The sequence below is a fragment of the Musca domestica genome, unplaced genomic scaffold (assembly GCF_030504385.1).
Source record: "Musca domestica strain aabys unplaced genomic scaffold, Musca_domestica.polishedcontigs.V.1.1 9, whole genome shotgun sequence".
Lineage (NCBI taxonomy): Eukaryota > Metazoa > Arthropoda > Insecta > Diptera > Muscidae > Musca > Musca domestica.
Window position 1 is genome coordinate 8,135,805 of NW_026712435.1, and position 21,227 is coordinate 8,157,031.

Here is a 21,227-nt window from a genome sequence, read left to right on the forward strand (position 1 = left end):
AACAGCACGACCGGGTGCTGAATATTGGGCAAATGTCCCTGGTCAAAAAGCTAAGGCAAATAACTGGGCAGTGCTCTATGACATCATTTCAAAAGTGAAATCTTCCAAAATGGATTTGGTCATAAGGAGGCTTTTAACATATGGTAGTGTTGTTGGGTATCACATGGTCGGCCTTTGCTTACTTGTTAAATAATACAAATGCTTTAAGCTTCATCATAACTAGAAAAGTTACACACAGTGTAAGACTCTATTCACATGTTTAAAATGGCTAGAAAAAGTACCTATGCAGGTGCAATTCCATTCCTGACCGAGGGCTATGCACAATGACAAAATATGACTTTTCCTCATAAAAATTGAATAAATGAGAACCAGGTCGATTTTATGATGCCCTACACCACTATGCATATTTAGTACAGCCACCTGTAACAAATAAACGTTTATTTTGGAACCAACATGTGGAAGCTACATTTTATTTTTAATGCATTTGACGGACCTGTATGTAAATGACCTCTTGTGCATAATATCACTGCTGCATGTTATAACTTGGAAAATATTTAAATTAAAAACGGCTGAAGCATATATATCGGAGATATTGCCATATCTCTGCCGATTTTTCACCAATGTGCCAAAATCCATCGTATTTTGTTATATATATTACATATTTGGGGCACAATGAAGTTAAGTGCACAAAAAATGTAGAATCTCATAAACATATATATGGAACTGTATCCAAATCTGAAGCATATATCCAAAATTTGACAGATGAATTTCTGAGCTGCATCAGTTATCTTGAATCGAAAATCGTCATTATGGAGCACAAATTACGACTTTGAGGTGACTTAAGTATCAAATGGGATGGAATATATATATGGGAGCTAAAGCTATATCTCAACCGATTTTTACCAAATTTGACATACTTGACATACTAGGATAATTTTAGTTGTTTGTGCCAACATTCATTCCAATATAAACCGATATCTTCAAAATTTGGTAAGGTATATATGTGTGAGATATATCGAAATCTGATATGATTATCACTAATAACAACAAGGTTCGTCCTTGGGCGTACTTTGCTTACAAAAATAGATGGACGGACACGCAAAGGTCAATTCAGAATATGATTCTATGATGATAATCAAAAGGAATTACAAAAAAATGCAAAGGGACATAATCCCATGTACCACATTGTGGTATTGGGTATAAGAATTAAGCACTCCGGGAAGACTCTTGACTAAGTCGGTGATACTATTTGAGAAACTTTCTTCTATCTGTTTCTAATACAAATAACAACATTTCAGTTGACGATCTGACCTTCAAAATGCGAATAATTGTGGAAGTTTGTTTTATTGGTATGCATTGTGAAACCAGAATGTGTTCTACCCATCCAGTGAGAACCCAATTTGCAATATTACAGACAACAATATTCCTATATAGAAAGGTTTCCTTCTGAGAGGAGAAATTGGGTCTAATCAAAATTACTGCTGGAGCCTTCAAAATACCAAAACCCAAGAAGTCTTGTTTATAGGGTGTTATAGCCAATCATGCCAAATTTCAGAGCTTTACTTAAAGTAATTTAGATAAATACTATATACATTATTTATGAAGTTTCCGACGAGTAGGCCCATTGTATGGCGTGACTGTTTAAATTCAAATATTATGAACTGAGAGTGTATAACTTAGAGATTATTTGAGGACTAGATGGTCAAAGAGCGAAAATTTTAAAAAATATATTTCCGAGTACTCTCGAGGACAAAAGTTAATACTTTGTATAAATATTTTTAGACCCTCCACCATAGTATGGAGGATATATTAAGTTTGCCATTCCATTTGTAACACCTCGAAATATACATTTTAGACCCAACAAAGTATATATATTCCTGATCAGTAATCAGTCCGTCTTTCCGTCTGTGGAAATCACTCTAGCTTTCGAACGAAATGAAGTAGATTGATAACATTTTACTCAAAGGTATATTATGTTTGCAGGACTTTTGGTATTGAAAATGGGCCATGTAGGTCTATATATTCGTATAGTCCCCATATAACGGTACCTCCCGATATTTTGTACTTTGATTATTTTAGCGACATTGGTTTCAAACTTGTTATTTGAAGTTCGCAATTGATACTACAATCTAGGACAGAAAATTGTCTGTACAGGTCCAAGTCTTCGTGTAGCCCCCATATTTGGTGTTTGAAGTTCGTAATGGATACTACATCCTATGAGAGAAAATGGTCTGTGCAGGTCTACGTTTTGGCAAAGACCCCTCCTTATATTCGGTGTTTTGGTGATTTTAGCTATATAATTCACGAAATTGTTGCTTCAAGTTTCGCATTTGAATATTGTAATGGCTTATGACAAATGTTGCCTATACAGGTCCACGTCATCGTATGGATCCTAATATAATGGCTACATTCGGCACATTTTTACATTTTTAAGTATTTTGCCAAACTCGTTCCAAATGGTGGAGGTATCGGCCGAACTTACATCTTTTTTACTTGTTAAAAACTATAAGTATATTTTTAGGAATATCTTTTAGGATTTTAATGTGGACAATCGCCAAATGCAGGGTGGTTTAATCTTGCATATATTAAATTACAGAAAACTCTGTTGTAAAATCTAACTTACAAAACACTTAAATGGGGAGATACCATTATATAAGGCTATAGCCAAACGCAGACAGAATAGCAAAATATTCGCGATTGTTACATTCTGGGCTTGTTTGTTTTGTATGTAGCTTCATTCCTCTTAAGTCACAATTGCAAGATGAATGACATTTTAATCCTAAGTCTTGTTACTCTCTGGGCTTGCCGGAAGATACCCATATATTTGAAAGAAGAAACAAATGTTTGGTTAGGGAACCCCTTGAATTGTTAATTATAAATTTGATTTTTAAAGTAAATTTCGAACTGTTGACTATCGATCCAATTGCCACACACTGTTCGATTAGAGTTCATCTGCAGTTGGATTTTGGTGCAGTATAGGTTATGGGACCGATTACCAATAATTCGACCGTCGACGCTTTTCATCAAAAAAGTTGAACACATGTATTTATATCTGTGCTACAGAAAGACATTGAACATGCAACAGTTCAAAGTTCAACCAATTCAGCTTTTATAGACACCCTTTTAGCATTTTTATGTTGAAAATAAAAACAAATAATGTAGAAATTTGAATGTTTGAATATGGAAAATTTTAAACTTTGCGCATATGTGTAGTAAAGGCATATAGGACATGTTGCTATAGTATGGAAGGTGAGAATCTTTATCAGGTCCAAAATATTCATTATATCTTTGATTCTCTTTCGTCAAGTTATAACAAATGATAATATCTGTTTGACCATTTTATGTTTGAGAAATAAATTAACAACTATTGCATACACGTTTTCTATGTAAATGTGGAACGGCGAGAACATGTCACTCTTAGACTTAGGGTGACGTCACAGTATGACATCCACGTTTAACCAAGTGTTACATGGCGCAATCTGACATTTCCATGGGAAAATTTTACATTTTTTTGCTTGTCTTGCTGTATCACCTTGCCTATGCACCTTGGCACTGCAGTGAACTATTTGTACTCTCGCAACTTTAGTTTTTATTGAGGCTCGACATTGCAAAGTCCCATATAACGGCATACAAGTGAAAGATTGAATCGAATATTATTGGAACCCAGTAACAGTTTGTCTACTCTGTCCATATAATATTTTTGATGCTAAGATATGTATATATATATGTTGATACGTAGTCAAGTACACGCGTTTTCAATTTTATTCGCAGACAAAAACATCTGGTTATTGAAAAAAAAAAAAAAATACAATTTTGCTATTGCGCCTTCTCACACACTCCACCTTTTTTATTTTCTGAAATTATGTTATCAACACTACGCCAACTACGAAACAAAGCAATCAATTTCTTTGTTTACATCTTTGCCAGAAGAGAACAAACAACCAGAGAAGATATGAAACGAGATATATCAGTCACACACCTCTCCCGCCTGTCTTTTTGCCGCCATATCATAATATGTGAAGACCTGTAGTCATGTCGTTTAAAATAATTAGCAAATTTTGTAATTTGTGCAATTACACAGGGTCACCTGGATGTCAATTCAATTGATAAGCACATAATTAAGAACTGACAGTGAACGCACACATATACTCCATACTTTTTCATACCATAGTATGGAGGGCATATTAAGTTTGTCATTTCGTTTGTAACACCTCGAAATATACATTTTAGACCCCAAAAAGTTTATATATTCTGGATCGGCATAAAATTCTATGTCGATTGTCCGTTTGCCTAGATAATAATATTGTACTCAAATATATTATGTCTGCAGGACTTTTGGTATTGAAACCGGGCCATGTAGGTCCACGTTTTGGTATAGCCGCCATATAGCGGTACCTCCCGATATTCGGTATTTTGATGATTTTAGCGACATTATCCACCGGAATGGTTTCAAATTCGGTATTTGAAGTTCGAAGTGGATACTACAGCCTAAGACAGAAAATTGTGTGTGCAGGTCCACGTCTTCGTATAGCCCCTATATAACGGTACCTCCCGATTTCAATTTTTTGTGCGCCATAAGTGTATTCTATCACATCCGACCGAATTCAGCCTAGGAGATATTACTTTAAATTTAGTTTAAATCGGTTTGATTTGGTCTGATTTGGTGTTTAAAGCCTTCACATTTGCAATATGCACTCCAAAACAATGATATTTGGTTTCAGACATCTCATACAGCTCCGAAATACCTCAACCAAATTTTATACAGATCGGTTCTTCCATCCCGATTCTAGTACCCATATATGTCTTAATCCGATTTTACGGTTATTGTGATCCAAATATGTAATAGCAGCCCGAATTTGATGGAATTTTGCACATTCAACCTAATTTTTCCTTTTGGTGAAACTAATCCGATATATATTTTTTTAATAGAATCCTTCTCGAAGTCATATCATGTACTCTATAGTAATGTTATTTGGTACGAGACTAATACCTCCATTAAAATTGATGGAGTTGGTTGTACATACCTCCCATACATTAGTTCCCTTTTATTCCAAATTATAAATGTAATTTAAAAATGTGCTCCACTATTGTTGAGAAAAGCGTCAAATTTGTACTTCAGGTATTAGGTTGAGGAGTTATCTAATTTGAATGCTTCAATTCCAGCAACCATTAGGCGCACAGTCAAAGTTGAACATTTTCAATTTAATTTTTCCGTATGCAATGAGTATTCGGGCAACACTTATCTAACTTTTGTGGTGAATAAAATCATACGCACATGCAACCATTTCGATAATGCCTGGATTTTCTTCTATGTGTGTTCTGCAATAAATACAAAATCTCAAATGCAGCAGAAGTCAGGAACACTCAGATAAAATAACAATCAGCTGGTAGCTATGTAACACCGTTTTATTGTAGCATTTACAGGGTGTTAAATTCTGCAAGCCCATTTTGTAAGAATTCTGAATTGTATTGTCCATTGTGACATTTCTCCATTTAATCGCATTAACAATCACTGTCATTGTGCCGTTCGCTTTTCTTATCATTTCCCAGAATTCGGTCCAAAACGACACAACAAAAGGCAATGCACTGGCAATGAGTTGGGAAATGTTTGTTATTTTTAACATCAACACGGAGTTGTAGCCCGCAATAAGTTCTTTGTTGTATTTTTGTTTGTTTTCTTGTTTAGTCTGCAGTCCGTAAGTTTTGATTCAAGAGGCAAATTCCGTCGTATTCGACCTTATTTGTTTTTATACAAATACCTCCTACCTATGCATTTATAATAAATAAAATGTATAAAACATAGAAGACTTCTTCAATGATATGTCATATGATGTCTATAATATAAGTATCATCCCATAAGATTTCGTTTACGGGGAAGAGATCATGCAATGGCCAGAAATAATCAGGGCAATAACAACGCCAGACAATGGTAGTAAAACTACAATGGCTTACTTAACATTTGACTATTATTTTTTTGCTATTAAAAATAGTCAGACTTAATACCATTTTTTTTGTACATGTATATACTGGGTTGGCAGCCGCTGGCCGAAACTGGGATCTTGTTGTTTCGGGTCAATCCGGTATCGTAGAACCCGCTGCCGTGGGATTTTTTTTCCAGCGCTATAAGAGAGAACCTCTAGATCAAGAAGCCTATTAGGCAGGTCTGAGTGGCATTCACACCGATGCAGTCGCGGATGCTATTAGCAGTTTTAAAGTTAATGCCGTCCTCGGAGTCCACCCCCCATCCATTGCAGCTGAAGAACGTCAGTTGCCTAGACAAACCAGGGTAGTTTTGGCGCAATTACGTTCAGGATGGCGTAGTCGTCTCCATTCGTATTGGGCACGAATTGATGAAGATGTGCGTGACGCCTGCCCGGCGTGCGATACAGGCCCGCACAATACGCTACACCTCTTTAATTGCACAGCCAAACCTATCCAACTCACTCCAGAAGATCTCTGGCTACAGCCCGTTAAAGTAGCCGAATTTCTGAACCTGGAGCTGGAACCAGATTACCAGAACGCAAACACATATATGTACTTATGAAAACAAGGTTTGTTTATTAAAGGAGAAATATCACAATGTTTACAAGGCAGTAAGGCAGGGAATACCATGGTTTCAAAAAGAGCCACCGATCCTTCTAAAATCCCTTGCTTTTAGAAGAAGAATATACCGAAATGTAAATAGCTTTCACCATTTGGAAGGAACTTGGAAAATGTAAAAAAGGACACGTTGAAAAATGCCGCCACAATTTTAAAAATTCAAAATGTCAGGTGTGACATCCTATAGGAAAACGTGTAACTATCTGTCAGAGAAGAATTAGATGTTTACGATAATCAAGAATACATATACATGAGTATGTATGAGTATTTCGAGTAGTTATAAAAGGAATTTCAATGTTAATATACCCTCCATAATATGGTGGAGAATTTTAGCCACACTTTCACCAGAATTATTTAAAATTAGGAATTTTTAAATTGCAGTGGGTACTGCTTCCTATTACAGAAATTTGCCCATACAAATCCACGTCTTCGTATATCCCAATATTCCATATTTTGATGAGGCGACACCATCTAAAATTTGGTATTTTCGTGATTTTAGCCACATTTTTTAGCAGATCTTATTTTATTTGGTATTTAATACTTTGACAACCACTTTGGCCGGACACCCGTACCATTGAATTAACGAAATTCTTAAGACCTTTTACCAACCGATTTCACTTTACAATAAATAAACGTTTTTGTGGGGAATTTATGAGAATTAAAACACATCAATTACATAAGATCGTTTAAAGCGGAAAGGGACTAATAGATGACGGTTTTCTATTGCATTCTTCCAAATTTGACGGAGGCATTTGTGTCTGAACCGATATTCTTCAAAATCCATCCTATTTAAGATAATATCTTAGCCGATTTTCACCAAATTTGACTCACTTTCTTTCAGGCTAAATTCGTGCCTATGTGCCAAAATCCATTCAATTCGGGCTTATATTAAACATTTGGTGCAGAATAAACTTGAAATCGAGTAGAGATATACATTTAATATATATTTAAATGTGAATAAATCTTTTGTGTCTCGTACCACGTCAAGGAAGTGGACGAAAGAAAACAGCAACATCAGCAGAAATTGTTGGAAAAGTAAAGAAGTGACTTGATCGAAACCCGCGTCGCAATGGCCGAAAAATGGATCGAGAGCTGAACAAATCGCAATATTCCATTCGGAAAATATTGAAGAATGAGCCATTGAGTTTCCAAAAAGTGCAAAACTTACATCGCAACAGAAAGAAAATAGACTCAAAAGAACTAAAGAGTTGCTTCGCTCGGCCGAAAGTGGTGAACTGCCGAATTTGGTTTTCTCCGATGAGAAAATATTCGTTGTTCAGCAGTTTTTAAACGAACAAAATGATCGTGTTTTCTTGCCAAAGAGGTCAGCTGAAAATGAGCTTCTTAGGTTGGCCACCAGAACTCAAGCGCCGGCCATGGTGATGGTGTGGGGATGGTAAGAGCCGATGGTCGCTCTCCGCTCGTATTAATCGACCGTGGCATCAGAATAAATGCCGAATATTATCGCAAAAATATTCTGGAGGATGTAAGCAAGGTTGGCACTAAAAATACCAATGTGCCGATCACCTCAAGCAAGCGCAAGCCGGGAGTAAAATAAATAATAAAAATTAGGGCGTTTGACTTTCCTGCAGTTTTATTATCTCACCCTGTATATGAGAGTCATATCCAAATCTGAACCGATACCGATAAAATTTGGCCAAAGTATTGCTGAGCTGTATTTAATATATATTTACTTGTATATCGTTGTTACGGAGTGCTTACTACGGCAGTGGAAGAGAATTTTAACAAATCGGATGAAGAATATATATGGGAGCTTTAACTATTTCTAAACCGATTTCCACCAAATTTGACACACTTGTTCCTAGCCTGAATTTGTTTATATGGGCTAAAATCCATCCTAAAAAAATAGATGTCAGAAAATTCGAAAAATTCCTAAGTATGAAAAGTACTCCTTGAGACCTTTCATTTGTGCTCAACACCGCTTCTGTTCAATGGAATTTTTTTGCTATAAAGTCTATATATTCGAAGAGTACCCTTTCATTTGTGCCCAGCCTCTACACCGCTTCATTTTTAAATTCTATATTCTGGGTTTAAATGTACAGTTAAGGGTTCCAAATTTTATAATTGTTAACAAAATCGTTTTTATTTAGCGAGTTCTTTGTACATTTGAAATTTGATAAAAACTAAAATAAATTAAAATATCTTTAATTTTTGTCTGGTTTCCTACCTCTCTCTCACTCTCTATTAAACCTTTCTAAACCGGAGAAAAAATCATCTTGGTTTGTGCCTTTGCTAATTATACCCTACACCCCATAGTGGTAAGGGTATTATGTCTTTGTGCATTTGTTTGTAACATGGCGAAGGAAGCGAGATAGAGCCATAGTTACTTTTGAGGATCTACATAGAATCACTTTCTGAGTTGATTTATGCATGTCAGTCCGTCCGTCCGTAGGTCGCAGGTCGCATTTATTATCCGATTGCGATAAAATTTTCCAAACAATATTTGTTTGGCCCAAGGACAAACCCTATTGAAATTGGAGATAATCGGTAAAAATTTAGATATAGATCCCATATATATCTTCGTCCGATTTGCCTTTTATTGTGCACCAAACGTGAAATATCAGCCCGAATAGTATGGAATTTTGCACATACAACCAAATTAGGCCTGAAAAAAGGTATGTCAAAATTGATCGAAATCGGTTCAGATATAGCTATAGCTCCCATATATATTGTTCATCCGATTTGTTACTTTTGTCCTCCGCAGCCGTAATATGCACTCTGTAACAACAATATTTGGGGAAATATATTAAATACATCTCAGAAATACATTTGCTAAATTTTATCGAGATCGGTTCAGATTTGGATATAGCTCCCAATAAACCTTCGTCCGATTTACCTTTTATTGTGCACCAAACGTCTAATATTTGTCCAAATGGAATGGATTTTGGCACTTACGACCGAATTGTGTCTAGTATGTCAAATTTGGTAAAGATCGGTTCAGATATAGCTATAGGTCCCATATATACTGTTCATCTGATAATATGCACTCCGTAACAACGATATTCAGGGAAATGTATCAAATAGAGCTCAGAAATATCTTTGTCAAATTTTATCGAGGTCGGTTCCGATTTGGATATAGCTCCCATATATATCTTTATCCGATTTCAAATTAATTGTGCACCAAATGGGCAATATTTAGAAGATACAAATGTTTCGGCATATTTAGTCCTTTGAACTTTAAATTATAATTATAATCATAGCGTGTATGATCGAATTCTCCCATAAAAACTTTTAATTGTTATGCTGAGCTCTACTAAATTAGCAAAGTGGTGTAGGGTATTATAAAGTCGGCCCGCCCGACTTTAAGTCTTTCTTTACTGGTTAAATTTAAATTTATCTTGACAGACATGAAAAATTGTTTACGCATTCTTCTGTTCACTACTTGTGCGGCCATCTGGACAACCTTAAAATCAGATTATGGTTATCTTATGGATTTTTTGAAAAAAATTGTCAAACGTAAATATTAGAGACTGCGGGCTGCTAGTAGTTTTTTTTTACATTTTTTTTACATTTGGAGAAAAATTGACTTTCATCTTCTTGACAAATACTGCTCATACCACATTGAATTTACTAAGAATTCCATTTTTATTTCTATTTGCAGATCGTTTACTCACAATGATATTATGATGATAGGCGGAGACGACATCCAACAGGCCTTTTGTGTAAAACGAGAGTTTCGCGCAGTAGAAAATGCATTTTAATCAACTCAAACAGAAACATCAACAGCAAGAGCAGCATCAACAACAACAACAACCACCACAACAAAATACCCACCAAATTTCAGATGTTGACTTTACCAAGAACTCTGATAGGACCATATCACTGGCATCGAACGGATGTGACCATGAGATAAAAACCCTGCTGCAGGCAACAGACACGGAAAAGTTCGGCGGATCTTCTACGTCTTCCACAGACTCTGGTGTAAATATAAGCGATAATGAAACCACATCTCCACCATCGCCCCTGCCCAACTCACAGCAGCTATCAAAACAAATGCCAACAGCCATCTCTAGCTCGAACGCAGCGTCAACAACATCGACGGCAATAACATACACTCCATACCGAAAACAGTCTCAACAAAACTATAACAACAACAATTCACCCAGTTTTGCACCCAGTGATAACACAAAAAATACCAACAACAAAAACATTGGGCAAAGTTGGAACATTGCTGGCGCAGACGCTGAGGGGAGGAGGGGTGGTACTAACACTTTCGACAATGAGTCTCGAAGTGGAGAGCAGTTAAGAATAAACAGTAGCAACGACAACAGTTGTGGTGGTGCTTTGTCGCCCAGCAATCCAAATGCCATTAAAATCGAAAATGTGATAAATAGCAATGCCCCCGCTTCCACGAACGGAACAGAGGCGTCAGACGTGACCGCAGACAAGGGAGCGAGAGCTATAGGCAAGGCGACACTATTTAGTGTCCCACCTCGTGTCCCCTCGCCGTCAACGTCGTCCGTTGTGTCCTCATCGGATTCGGATGTGTCGGAAAACCCGCCCTTTCATAACCACCATTACCACCACAACGGATCGCCGGTGGTTTCGATGCGAAGCATCGACTCCAGTGTCATTGATTCCAGTGACAGTGATTCCGATGAGAATGGCAATCTCGAAGGTGAACACAAAAACTATGTGATAAAAAAGTTGGGCACTCAAGTGACATACCCGCCGAAACATCCTGATATTCCGGTCATCAACGACGGCCTCAAGGTGGTGGACCAGAAAATAACTCCCAACGGCATGGGACCGTCGCCAGCATCACCGCTGGACATCATCAAGAATATGTGTGACAATGTGGCGGTGCTACATCCCCATAGGCAAGTGGCAGCGAGTTCCTCTATTCGGCCGCAGGTTGCCATTAGCAGCTCCACCGATGTCACCATTGGCGACAAGCACTTCTACGAGGGTCCGGTGACCATACAGCAGTTCCTAATCGACAGTCGCAACAAATGGAACGAAAGCAATGGCAACGATAATGTCGTCTTTGTCGATGACAACGGTGATAGTCGAAAAAATGGTAAGTTCCGATAGAAAGTTAATTAAACCTTTGGGGACCCAAGTTAAAAAAAAAAATAAAACAAATGACAATTTTAACGACTTGACGTCAAGTGAGAATTCTCAAAGTCATTTCCAATGCAAATACCTCGCCAATGTAATATTGAAGTGGTACTCTAGATAGCAAATAGTTCCTTGTCCAATCGAGGTTAGGTGTTTTCACACAATGTTAACAAGCCTCTTGTAGACGTTCTAACAATTTCCATTCGATTGTTTACAACAGTAGCTCGTCACATTTACCCACATAATTGTTTCAAATTTGGTATCTTAGAAGGTTTGATAGATGGCAATGCTTGAAGTATAAAATGGTCAACAGAGGTTTCCGTTTTGGTATAGTCCCATATAACGGCCTCATTCACTTTATGGTTTTTTGGTAAGTTAACTTTAACTAAGTTAACCTAATAGTTAATAGTTCTGCCCGGCCGAACTTATTTTTTTACTTGCTTGTCATTGAAATTGCGCGTTGGAGACCCCATAATGTCCATATCTTTTATCATAGTCGATTAAACAAATGTCCGGTTCCTTAAATCATATGATTGTTATACAAAACGTGATCATTTTTTGCAAGGATGGTTTCTTCCCAAATTGCCGAAATTAGTATGAAAATATGTTTGAAATGTATGATATACTTGAAATCGGATTGTATCCTTATCCGGGTGTTATGACCAATATCATGAACTGCAAAAGCGATTTAAGGTATCGTGAAAGTTTAGGAAGAATTTCTGAAAGAATATAAATCCTTTTCCCTCTTCTTTTTTGCGCCCTTTTTATTCGGTATTACACTGATCTCAGTCCCAATGAATTTTGCATATTGAGTTCTCATTGGAGGGATTATTGTCATGTGACAGAAGTAGGTAGGTCCCCGTTTTGAAATGAGCCCCATAACGTTTTGCTCTTCGAGCTCAATGTAGATCCTGGAGTTGAAAGCTAAATTCCAATTTCAGACATGAAAGATCGCTATTTAACATCGTATTGCGTACTATTTAATTTTTGATATTATTCATTCAGAATTCAAAACAATAAAAAATGTACACTTCTATATAGTTTTTAAATTGAAAAAATTTCACGCCAAAAGGATTTTTTCTTTTATATTTTTATTGGCATATTTTACGCAATTTTTTCCCAAGATTCCATTCCAAAGTTGTATGAATTGTGAAAATCCGTCAGAACGTTCTTGAGTTATAAGCATAGTAACTAATAAACAAATTGAAAAAAAATCTTCAACTTGTTCGCAGGTTTTTTACAGCGAATGTTTAAAGGTCCTTACGAAGTTTGGTCCTTACTATTATTTTGAAATTTGATTCCATTCAAAAAATGTTCTCTATTTTTTTCCGATTTTAGAGTTTTTGCAATGCAATAGGCTCTTTTTTTTTGATTTTTTAGCAATTTTGAAAAAAGTAATAATCTTTGAACTTTGGTTTGACCACGTTAAATTATTTTGACATCATCTATTTAGGTCCGCCACTCCATAATTGTCGTCACTTTATACTACGCAAAAAGACACATCATATTAGAATTCAAAAAAAAAAAAAAAAACACAAATGTACATTCCAAAATAGTAAGTTACAATGGAAAAAATCGTGCAAAATAAAACATTACATTACCTCAAATGAAATTTTCAAATTTCACATTGTTACGCGATTTTTTGGATTTTATCTATTTCTTCCAAGAGACAATTCCGATTTTGTGTGATCAGCGGTTCTTGAGCTATAAGCGTAGCAATTAACACAACTTTATTTGATTTACATATATAGATGGATTAGAAGTATGCGTGGTCAGTTCCTCAGCCCCCAAATAAATCCCTAGGGTTGGAGGGAAAGTCAACAGTATCTCGTGCAATAATTTTCAAACCGATATCTTCATTATCTGGCGAATATAAAGATTTGAGATAAATCAAGATTGTGGGCGTAAAAGTAGGCGCGGTCAATATTTTTTTCTTTAAAAACCTAACTCGGTTTATGATGAACGTTTGTACAAAAAATTATGCATTCCATTGCCAACGAACAACAATTGATTTTTATGTATATAGATTCTAAAATTTGATGTTTCCGACATTTGCTTTCATTCAATAACATTTGAAAAAAAAAATAAAATTACGGCGTTTGATTTTGTTGCAGTTTTTTTATCTCACCCTTTAGTCGGATAGGCCCAACCATGTCATACCTTATGCCACTAAAATCTTGTGTAAAGTTTCTGTGGACCCTTTTGACCGGATACAATGAATCCATATGCTACTAAAAGAATTTATTCCAAATTGAAATCGGTCTAGATTTGGATATGTCTCCTATGTATATTTTCGGCCGATTTCGCGTATTTTATGCATCAAACTCCTTGTTTATGTAAAATTTCAATGAAGTTTGGAATGTGAATTTGATGGAATTTGGTCTAAAAATAAATGTTGTTAATTTCTACATTCGATTCGGATATTACATTTATCATGGAACATTGGCTCACCAAGCTTTTGCCATGTTACCAGGCTAACAGTAAAAAACTACACAACAATTTAATTGAGTCTACAATTATTACGAGGAAGTATGTAGGTTCAATTGTATTGCTACATCGAATCTCTCTAAAAGCAACAAAAATGCCGTCCAACTTAAAAATTGCAGTTTCCTTTTCGCTTGGCATGCAATAAATCCCAAGGTCAAGTTTTTCGTGTGTGAGGAGTAAATTTAGCATGTTCCTGGTTTCTTCATGCTCAGCTGTAAAAGGGATGTTCACGTGAGGGTACACCCTGCAATCTCTTTGTTTACGCTCCTGAAGGAAAAGCAAAAAATCTATATTAATAAAAGAGTAAAGTAATTGACTGACTGACTGACTGACTTAATGATTCATCAACGCCCAGACGAAACGGCTAAAGCTAAAATCCTGAAATTTTGAGCTCTTGGTCCGAAGGGGTGAGATAAGGCAGGGTTTTTGGAAATTAGTACTAGAATGTTACGAAAAGTACTAAAAGATACTGTATATGATACCCTTTGTATTTGACGAACCAGTATAGCTAAAACTCTTTAATTTGGAATAAGGGTCGCTGGAGTGATGGAGTTAGTGATGGATGTACCAAATGGATTTTGGAAATTCGCACTACAAGTGTACGAAAAGTACTACATTTGGTACGATTTCGTATTATGTGAACGGTTAGAGCTAAAAACTTGAAATTTGGAATGGAAATGGAGGTTGAGGATTGGGGTCGATGTAGTGAGGTAGTTTTGGGAGTGTGTACTCATTAATACGAAATGTACTAAACGGTACTAAATTTGGTACAATTGCAATTAGGAAGAAGGGGTGGAGCCAAAGTCCTTAAATTTGATATTAACATTACTGGCCTGTAGGGTTGGGGTATGTACTTAATTTCCAAAATTTGTACTTATATGCAGGAACGGCACTAAATTTGGTACAATTTGGATTTCGGTGAACCGATAAAGTCGGAATTCTTAAATTTGAAATAAGATTACTTTTTGGTTTTGGAAATTTGTACTTATGTGTACGAAATGGTATCAAACTTGGCACAATTGGAAATAGGATTTCTATGGCATTCTAGGACTGAGAAATGTAGATAATTTTTCAAAATTAGTACTATATAGTACTATAGTGCACTATATACTACTAAATTTGGATTTGGGTGAACCGATATGGCTGGAATCTTGAAAATGGGTAGTAAGATTTTTATGGGATTGTATGATGCAGGTTGTTATTGAAATGTGTACTTATGTATATTAAATGGAACTAAATTTGGTACAAGTTGAAATTGTGTAGAGCTGAAAATTTAGAATAATATTTCTGTGGATGGTATGATTGAGATACAGAGGTATAAACTCATGCTTATATGTACTAAATTTCGTACAATTTGGGTGTGTGTGAACCGAAAGGGCTGGAATCTCGAAATTTGGAAATAAGATTACTTTTTTTAGGGTTGAGTTGATACTAAATTTGATACTAAATTTGTTATAAATTGGATTTAGGTGAACCTGTGAACCTGGAGTTTTGAAATTTGGAATTATTTTTTGAAATAAGTACTACAAGAGTACAAAAGGTAAGAAGGGTACAAAATTTAGTTTAGTTAGATTCTTTTTGGCGTTTGGGTCAGAATTAGTGTATAGTGTTGAGATATGGAGCTGGCATTGGAAATATGTACCGTAGGTGTATGAAAGGTATTAATGGCAATGAAATTTTAATTGTGATCGATGTTGGGGTGTAAGTTTGAGATATGAAGTGGTTTTGGAATTACGTACTAAAAAGTGGTACTAAATTTTGTATTTGGCTAAGGAATTTAGTTGGAAGTCTAAAATTGGAATTAGGATCACCTTTTGTGCGAATTGTTTGATAAAGTACGGAAGCTATTAAATAGTTATAACATTGGTACATGGTGAAGAAATAGAGCAAGAAAGTTGGAGTGAGAATTCTTGATGTTGCGTAGGATAAACAAACTAAAGTATTTTTCGAAATTTTAAAAACATGCGTACCAGAAGAACTAATGTACAATACATTTGGTACCATTGAACCCTGAAATTTGATATGAAAATCAAATTTGAAAAATAGTGTTGATATAAGGAGGTGATTTTGTTATATGTGGGATAGTGCTTGAAGTCTCAACTTTAACATTAGGGTTGATTGGGAGGTGGAAATTATTCATTCAATTTATAACTTAATTCCTTATTCCGCATGCGGAGTAGAGGGCACTTGCTAGTATTGTATACAATAAATGCGTTTTTTATACCCTACACCACAAGGTGGTCAGGGTATTATGTCTTTGTGCATTTGTTTGTAACAAGCAGAAGGAAACGAGATAGACCCATAGTTCCTTTTGATGATCTGCATAGAATCACATTCTGAGTCGACTTATGCATGTCCGTCCGTCCCTCTGTCCATGTATTTTTGTAAACAAAGTACAGTTCGCATTTATTGTCCTATCCAGATGCACAAATCATTTGTTTGGCACAAGGACGAACCTTATTGAAATTGGAGATAATCGGCTTAAATTTAGATATAGCTCCCATATATATCTTCGTCCGATTTGCCTTTTGTTGCGCACCAAACGTGTAATATCAGGCCGAATGGAATGGAATTTTGCACATACAACCAGATTAGGCCTGAAAATAAGTATGCCAAATTTTATCGAAATCGGTTCAGATATAGCTATAGCTCCCATATATATTGTTCATCCGATTTGTTATTTTTGTCCTCCGCAGCCGTGATATGCACTCTGTAACAACAATATTTGGGGAAATATATCAAATACATCTCAGAAATACATTTGCTAAATTTTATTGAGATCGGTTCAGATTTGGATATAGCTCCCATATATAACTTCGTCCGATTTACCTTTTATTGTGCACCAAACGTCTAATATTTGCCCAAATGGGATGGAATTTCGCACATACGACCGAATTGAGTCTAGAAGGTAGTATGACAAATTTGAATTTTTTTGAATTGAATTCTCCCATAAAAACTTTTAATTGTTATGTGGAGCTCAACTAAATTAGCAAAGTAGTGTAGGGTATCATAAAATCGGCCCCGCCCGACTTTAGGACCTTCTTTACTGGTTTAATACTTGAATTAATTTTATGTGTATTTAAAAACCACAAAATAATCGTATATAAAATGTTGAATGCATATAGAACAGAGTAGAATTAAATAATTATGTAATATTGAACAAATTTTCAATACCGCGATGGTTGTGGATAAAGCGATTTTTTAATTTGCTTTTTAATCTGTTGACTTTGGCACCGCTAAATCAGGGGCTGAAAGCATTGTGTGCGGCACAATGGGACTGGAGTTTTTAGAAGAGAAGAAAATTATACTTTAGCTACTCCTTCGACAAGAGTTTGTCCATAAGAGTGTCATATACGATAAAGGAATGGTGTTGTTACAAAATGTTATTTAGGGAAGTTTGATTTGAAACGTCAGGTTATGTTCGTAACGTTTTTAAAAGTTATAAGTCGTATTAAATGTGAAATTAGTTTATAATTTCTCCAATCTTTGTGGATCCCAAATAGATTGTGTGCGATACTGGGATAACAATGTTTGCCAACCCCACAACCTCACTATCATCATATTCTAAATGTTAAGATTTTAAAAAACTTGTACATTCCCCAGAAATCTTTATTTGAAGAAATAAATACGCCTGAGGGTTTATTACTTAGATGAATCACATTCGTACTTTTCTGAATTATCTTGTGCTTCTCGGAATTTCTATAAAAGATATAGAATGTATTTTCATATTTTGGCGCAATTAAGTCGTAAAAATATAAAAAGAATCGGATAAAAGTGCATTTAAAGATGTTTTACATTTTTCCGTGGTCTTCAAACAGTTAGCTGACATGCGATGCCTTGAATACGTCGTAGCATTCCATTAGATGTGATTTTTTGACTTTTAGTCTGATTTACTTGTGCGTCTCAATACGTCTGCCATAATTGACAGAAGCCACTTGTTCGTACTACTAACAAACTGGAATTAATCGCTTATTATTTACCTCTGCAATTCATATGGCGAGGTGATCGCGGGGATTTTTTTCTATTCCCTATATTCCGATTCGTTCGCATTAATTAAATGTTTTTTTTTTATAAATATGTATCATTATCCAAAAAAGCACCCCAGAACCGAATGGCAATGACTTCAATTATCAACCTATTATTGCCAGTCCCAGTCTAGTCAGTAGCATCGGCCAACTTGTACATTCCGGATGCGTTTATTCGGATTTAAATTTTCCATGTAAAACTTTATGCGTGTTAATAAAGCGATTCGAAAAACAACATCAAAAACATGGAGAATTGTGAAAAGTGTAAAACCCCGCTTGGCCAAGCTCACTACATAATTTGCGGCGGAGAATGTTCGAAACAATTTCACAGTCTCTGTGTCGGTTTAAATGAAGATCAATTAGCGCTCATTATTTCTTCCGAAAATATTAAATGGGTGTGCGACAAGTGTGTGTGTAGATGTGATACCCTCCAATCGGCATCAATGCTGCTGAACCAAGTACTGAAACAATATGAATGGCACGATAGTGTACTGTCCCAAGTACAGTATCGTCTAACCCGTTTGGAGAACTTGGCGAATATTCATGAGAAACGTAAGTTTGTCTACTCCACCCATAAATCATAGAAAATTGAATATATTGTTGACATTTGTGAATGTTTTGGATTTCTCGGCGTCCAGTGAAAAACACTTGTCTTTTGTTTTATTTCAACAAAGAAAATGTTTTATAGGAACATTTTCGTTTTATTCCCTTTATGATGTTATGGAGGATATATTTAGTTTGTCATTCTGTATGTAGCTCAGCCAAATAATCATTTAAAGCCGAGCGTAAAATTCTGCAGCGTTTGTCAACAAAATTAGGACGCAGTTGCCAAAGAAATACAAGGTGTAACGGAGAGGCATGTAGGGATACGTCCCAATTCCCAATTTTCAATGTTTTGGCGACACTTGCTAATGAAAATACCTGGAGTCTGTAGAAAAGTGTTTGATATAGGGCCACGTTTGATATAGCCCCATTTAAAGGTTCTGCCGATTCCATTGATTTAAAAAAAAACTCCTAACGATATTAGGTATTTTCTGTATATCGCTTCATTTTACACCACAATTATTTAAAATTTGCTATTTCGACTTCACAATGTATACTTTACTTCGTAGAAAAAGTATTAATACCCATTAGAAACGTCAAATACCAATTTGGAAACAGTTCCGATGAATAGTTTCGGTAAAATCATCAAAATACCGAATAGGGAATAACCGTCATATTAGGGCTATACGAAGGTAGTTTTCTGTCACAGACTGTAGTAAACATTTGGAATTCCAAATACAAAATTTGAAACAATTGAATAATGTAGCTAAAATCATCAAAATAAGGAATATAGGTAGGTTCCGTTATTCCGTTCCATATCCATTGAAACTTTAAATTTGCAACATGAAAAGTGTGTTATAAATAATCGAAGTATCGAATATCCGGAGGTACAGTTGTATGGAGATTATACCAACAGCCAGGCCTATGTTGACAGTTCAATGCAATGGGAACTCATACTGCCAATTTAGAGTAAATTGGGGTTAAAATTGCTGCTAAGACGCTCAAATATTAAGTTTTTTATTCCATTTGTAACACCTAAAAATATACATTTAGGACCCAACCCAAATATATATACTTTGTTGGTTCTAAAATGTATATTGTGAGGTGTTACAAACGAAATAAAAAACTTTATGTACCCTCCATATGGAGACATGGTGGAGACATTTTAGTATTTTTATCAAATAAAAATAGATTGTAAAAATAATTCGGAATGCGTGCTTCCGGACATGTGTTTTCCACAATTAAAAAATCAGATATAGTTCCTGTATATATATTCGATGTGTCATATTAGTCCAAATAGGATGGAATTTGATACATGCGACCAAATTTAAGCAAGTATGTCAAATTTGGTGAAAATCGGTTCAGATAAAGCAATTGCTCCCAAATATAATGTTCATCCAATTTTTTTATTTTTGTCCCTCACAGCCGCAATATAAATTCCATTACAAGTTGGATGGATTTTGCCGCATACTACCATTTTTTGCCTGAAAAAACGAGGGTTAAATTCTGTAAAAAAACGGTTCAGTCAAATTTGGTGGAAATCGATTCAGAGTTGGATATACCTCCCATATATTAGTTCCCTCTTATTCCAAGTTATAACTGCTCTAAAGTCAGAATACGCATTCAAAAAAGATTCTGAGTTGATACAATCCACTTCACATAAATTCATAATACAAACGAAGTGTGTAGCGTATCATACAATTGGCTCCGGCCGAATATTGACCTTTCTTTACTGTTTTTTGCCTATAACCCTGCTGTCCATGCTCATCCCAGCAAGAATACTAACTACGAAGCGTACCACCAACTCATTATTTTAATGAGGACATGTCGTTTGAAACAAGTTGGGCTTTCTTGACTATAAAAAGCCGTTAGCTGAGCTTTAAAGCTGCGCCAAAAGGCAGAACTTCATATTTCGAGTGATAAGCCCTTGTTCGAATCAGTGTACGAAAATAAACTATATTAAACGTTTGCAATCGTTTTGTTCTGTATTTTCTCGAAGTACGAAACGAAAAAAAACCGATATTAAAATAACGGAACTTGTTTTTATACCCTCCACCATGGGTAGGAGGGTATATTAACTTTGTCATTCCGTTTGTAACACCTCTAAATATTCGTCGTAGACCCCATAAAGTATATATATTCATAATCAGCATAAAATTCTAAGACGATTTAGCGATGTCCGTCTGTCTGTCCGTCTGTCTGTCTGTCTGTCTGTCTGTCTGTCCGTCTGTCTGTCTGTTGAAATCACGATAGAGCCCACATTATTTGACGTAGACCTTTGAAATTTGGCACAAGTGTGTGTATTGTCCCTAGGATGGTTGGTATTGGAAATGGGATATATCGGTCCACGTTTTGGTATAGCCCCCATATAACGGTACCTCCCGATATTCGGTATTTTGATTATTTTTGCCACATTTTTCCACGGATTTGTCTAAAAATTGACCTCTGTAAGTCGTAATGGATTCTAGCTCCAGTGGGGTAACATTATAT

General features: G+C 35.7%; 1 protein-coding gene across 6 annotated transcripts in view; it reads left to right on the top strand.

The window, feature by feature from the left end:
- The window catches only part of LOC101897511 (peptidoglycan-recognition protein LC), a 40,451-nt gene that overhangs the window by 9,117 nt on the left and 10,107 nt on the right, over positions 1-21,227 (top strand). For all 6 annotated transcript variants that reach the window (XM_059131855.1, XM_059131856.1, XM_059131858.1 and 3 more), the window contains exon 2: positions 10,223-11,641. In XM_059131855.1, the coding sequence (XP_058987838.1) occupies positions 10,312-11,641 (1,330 nt within the window). In that variant the 5' untranslated portion in view covers positions 10,223-10,311. The remainder of the gene's footprint in view (positions 1-10,222; positions 11,642-21,227) is intronic.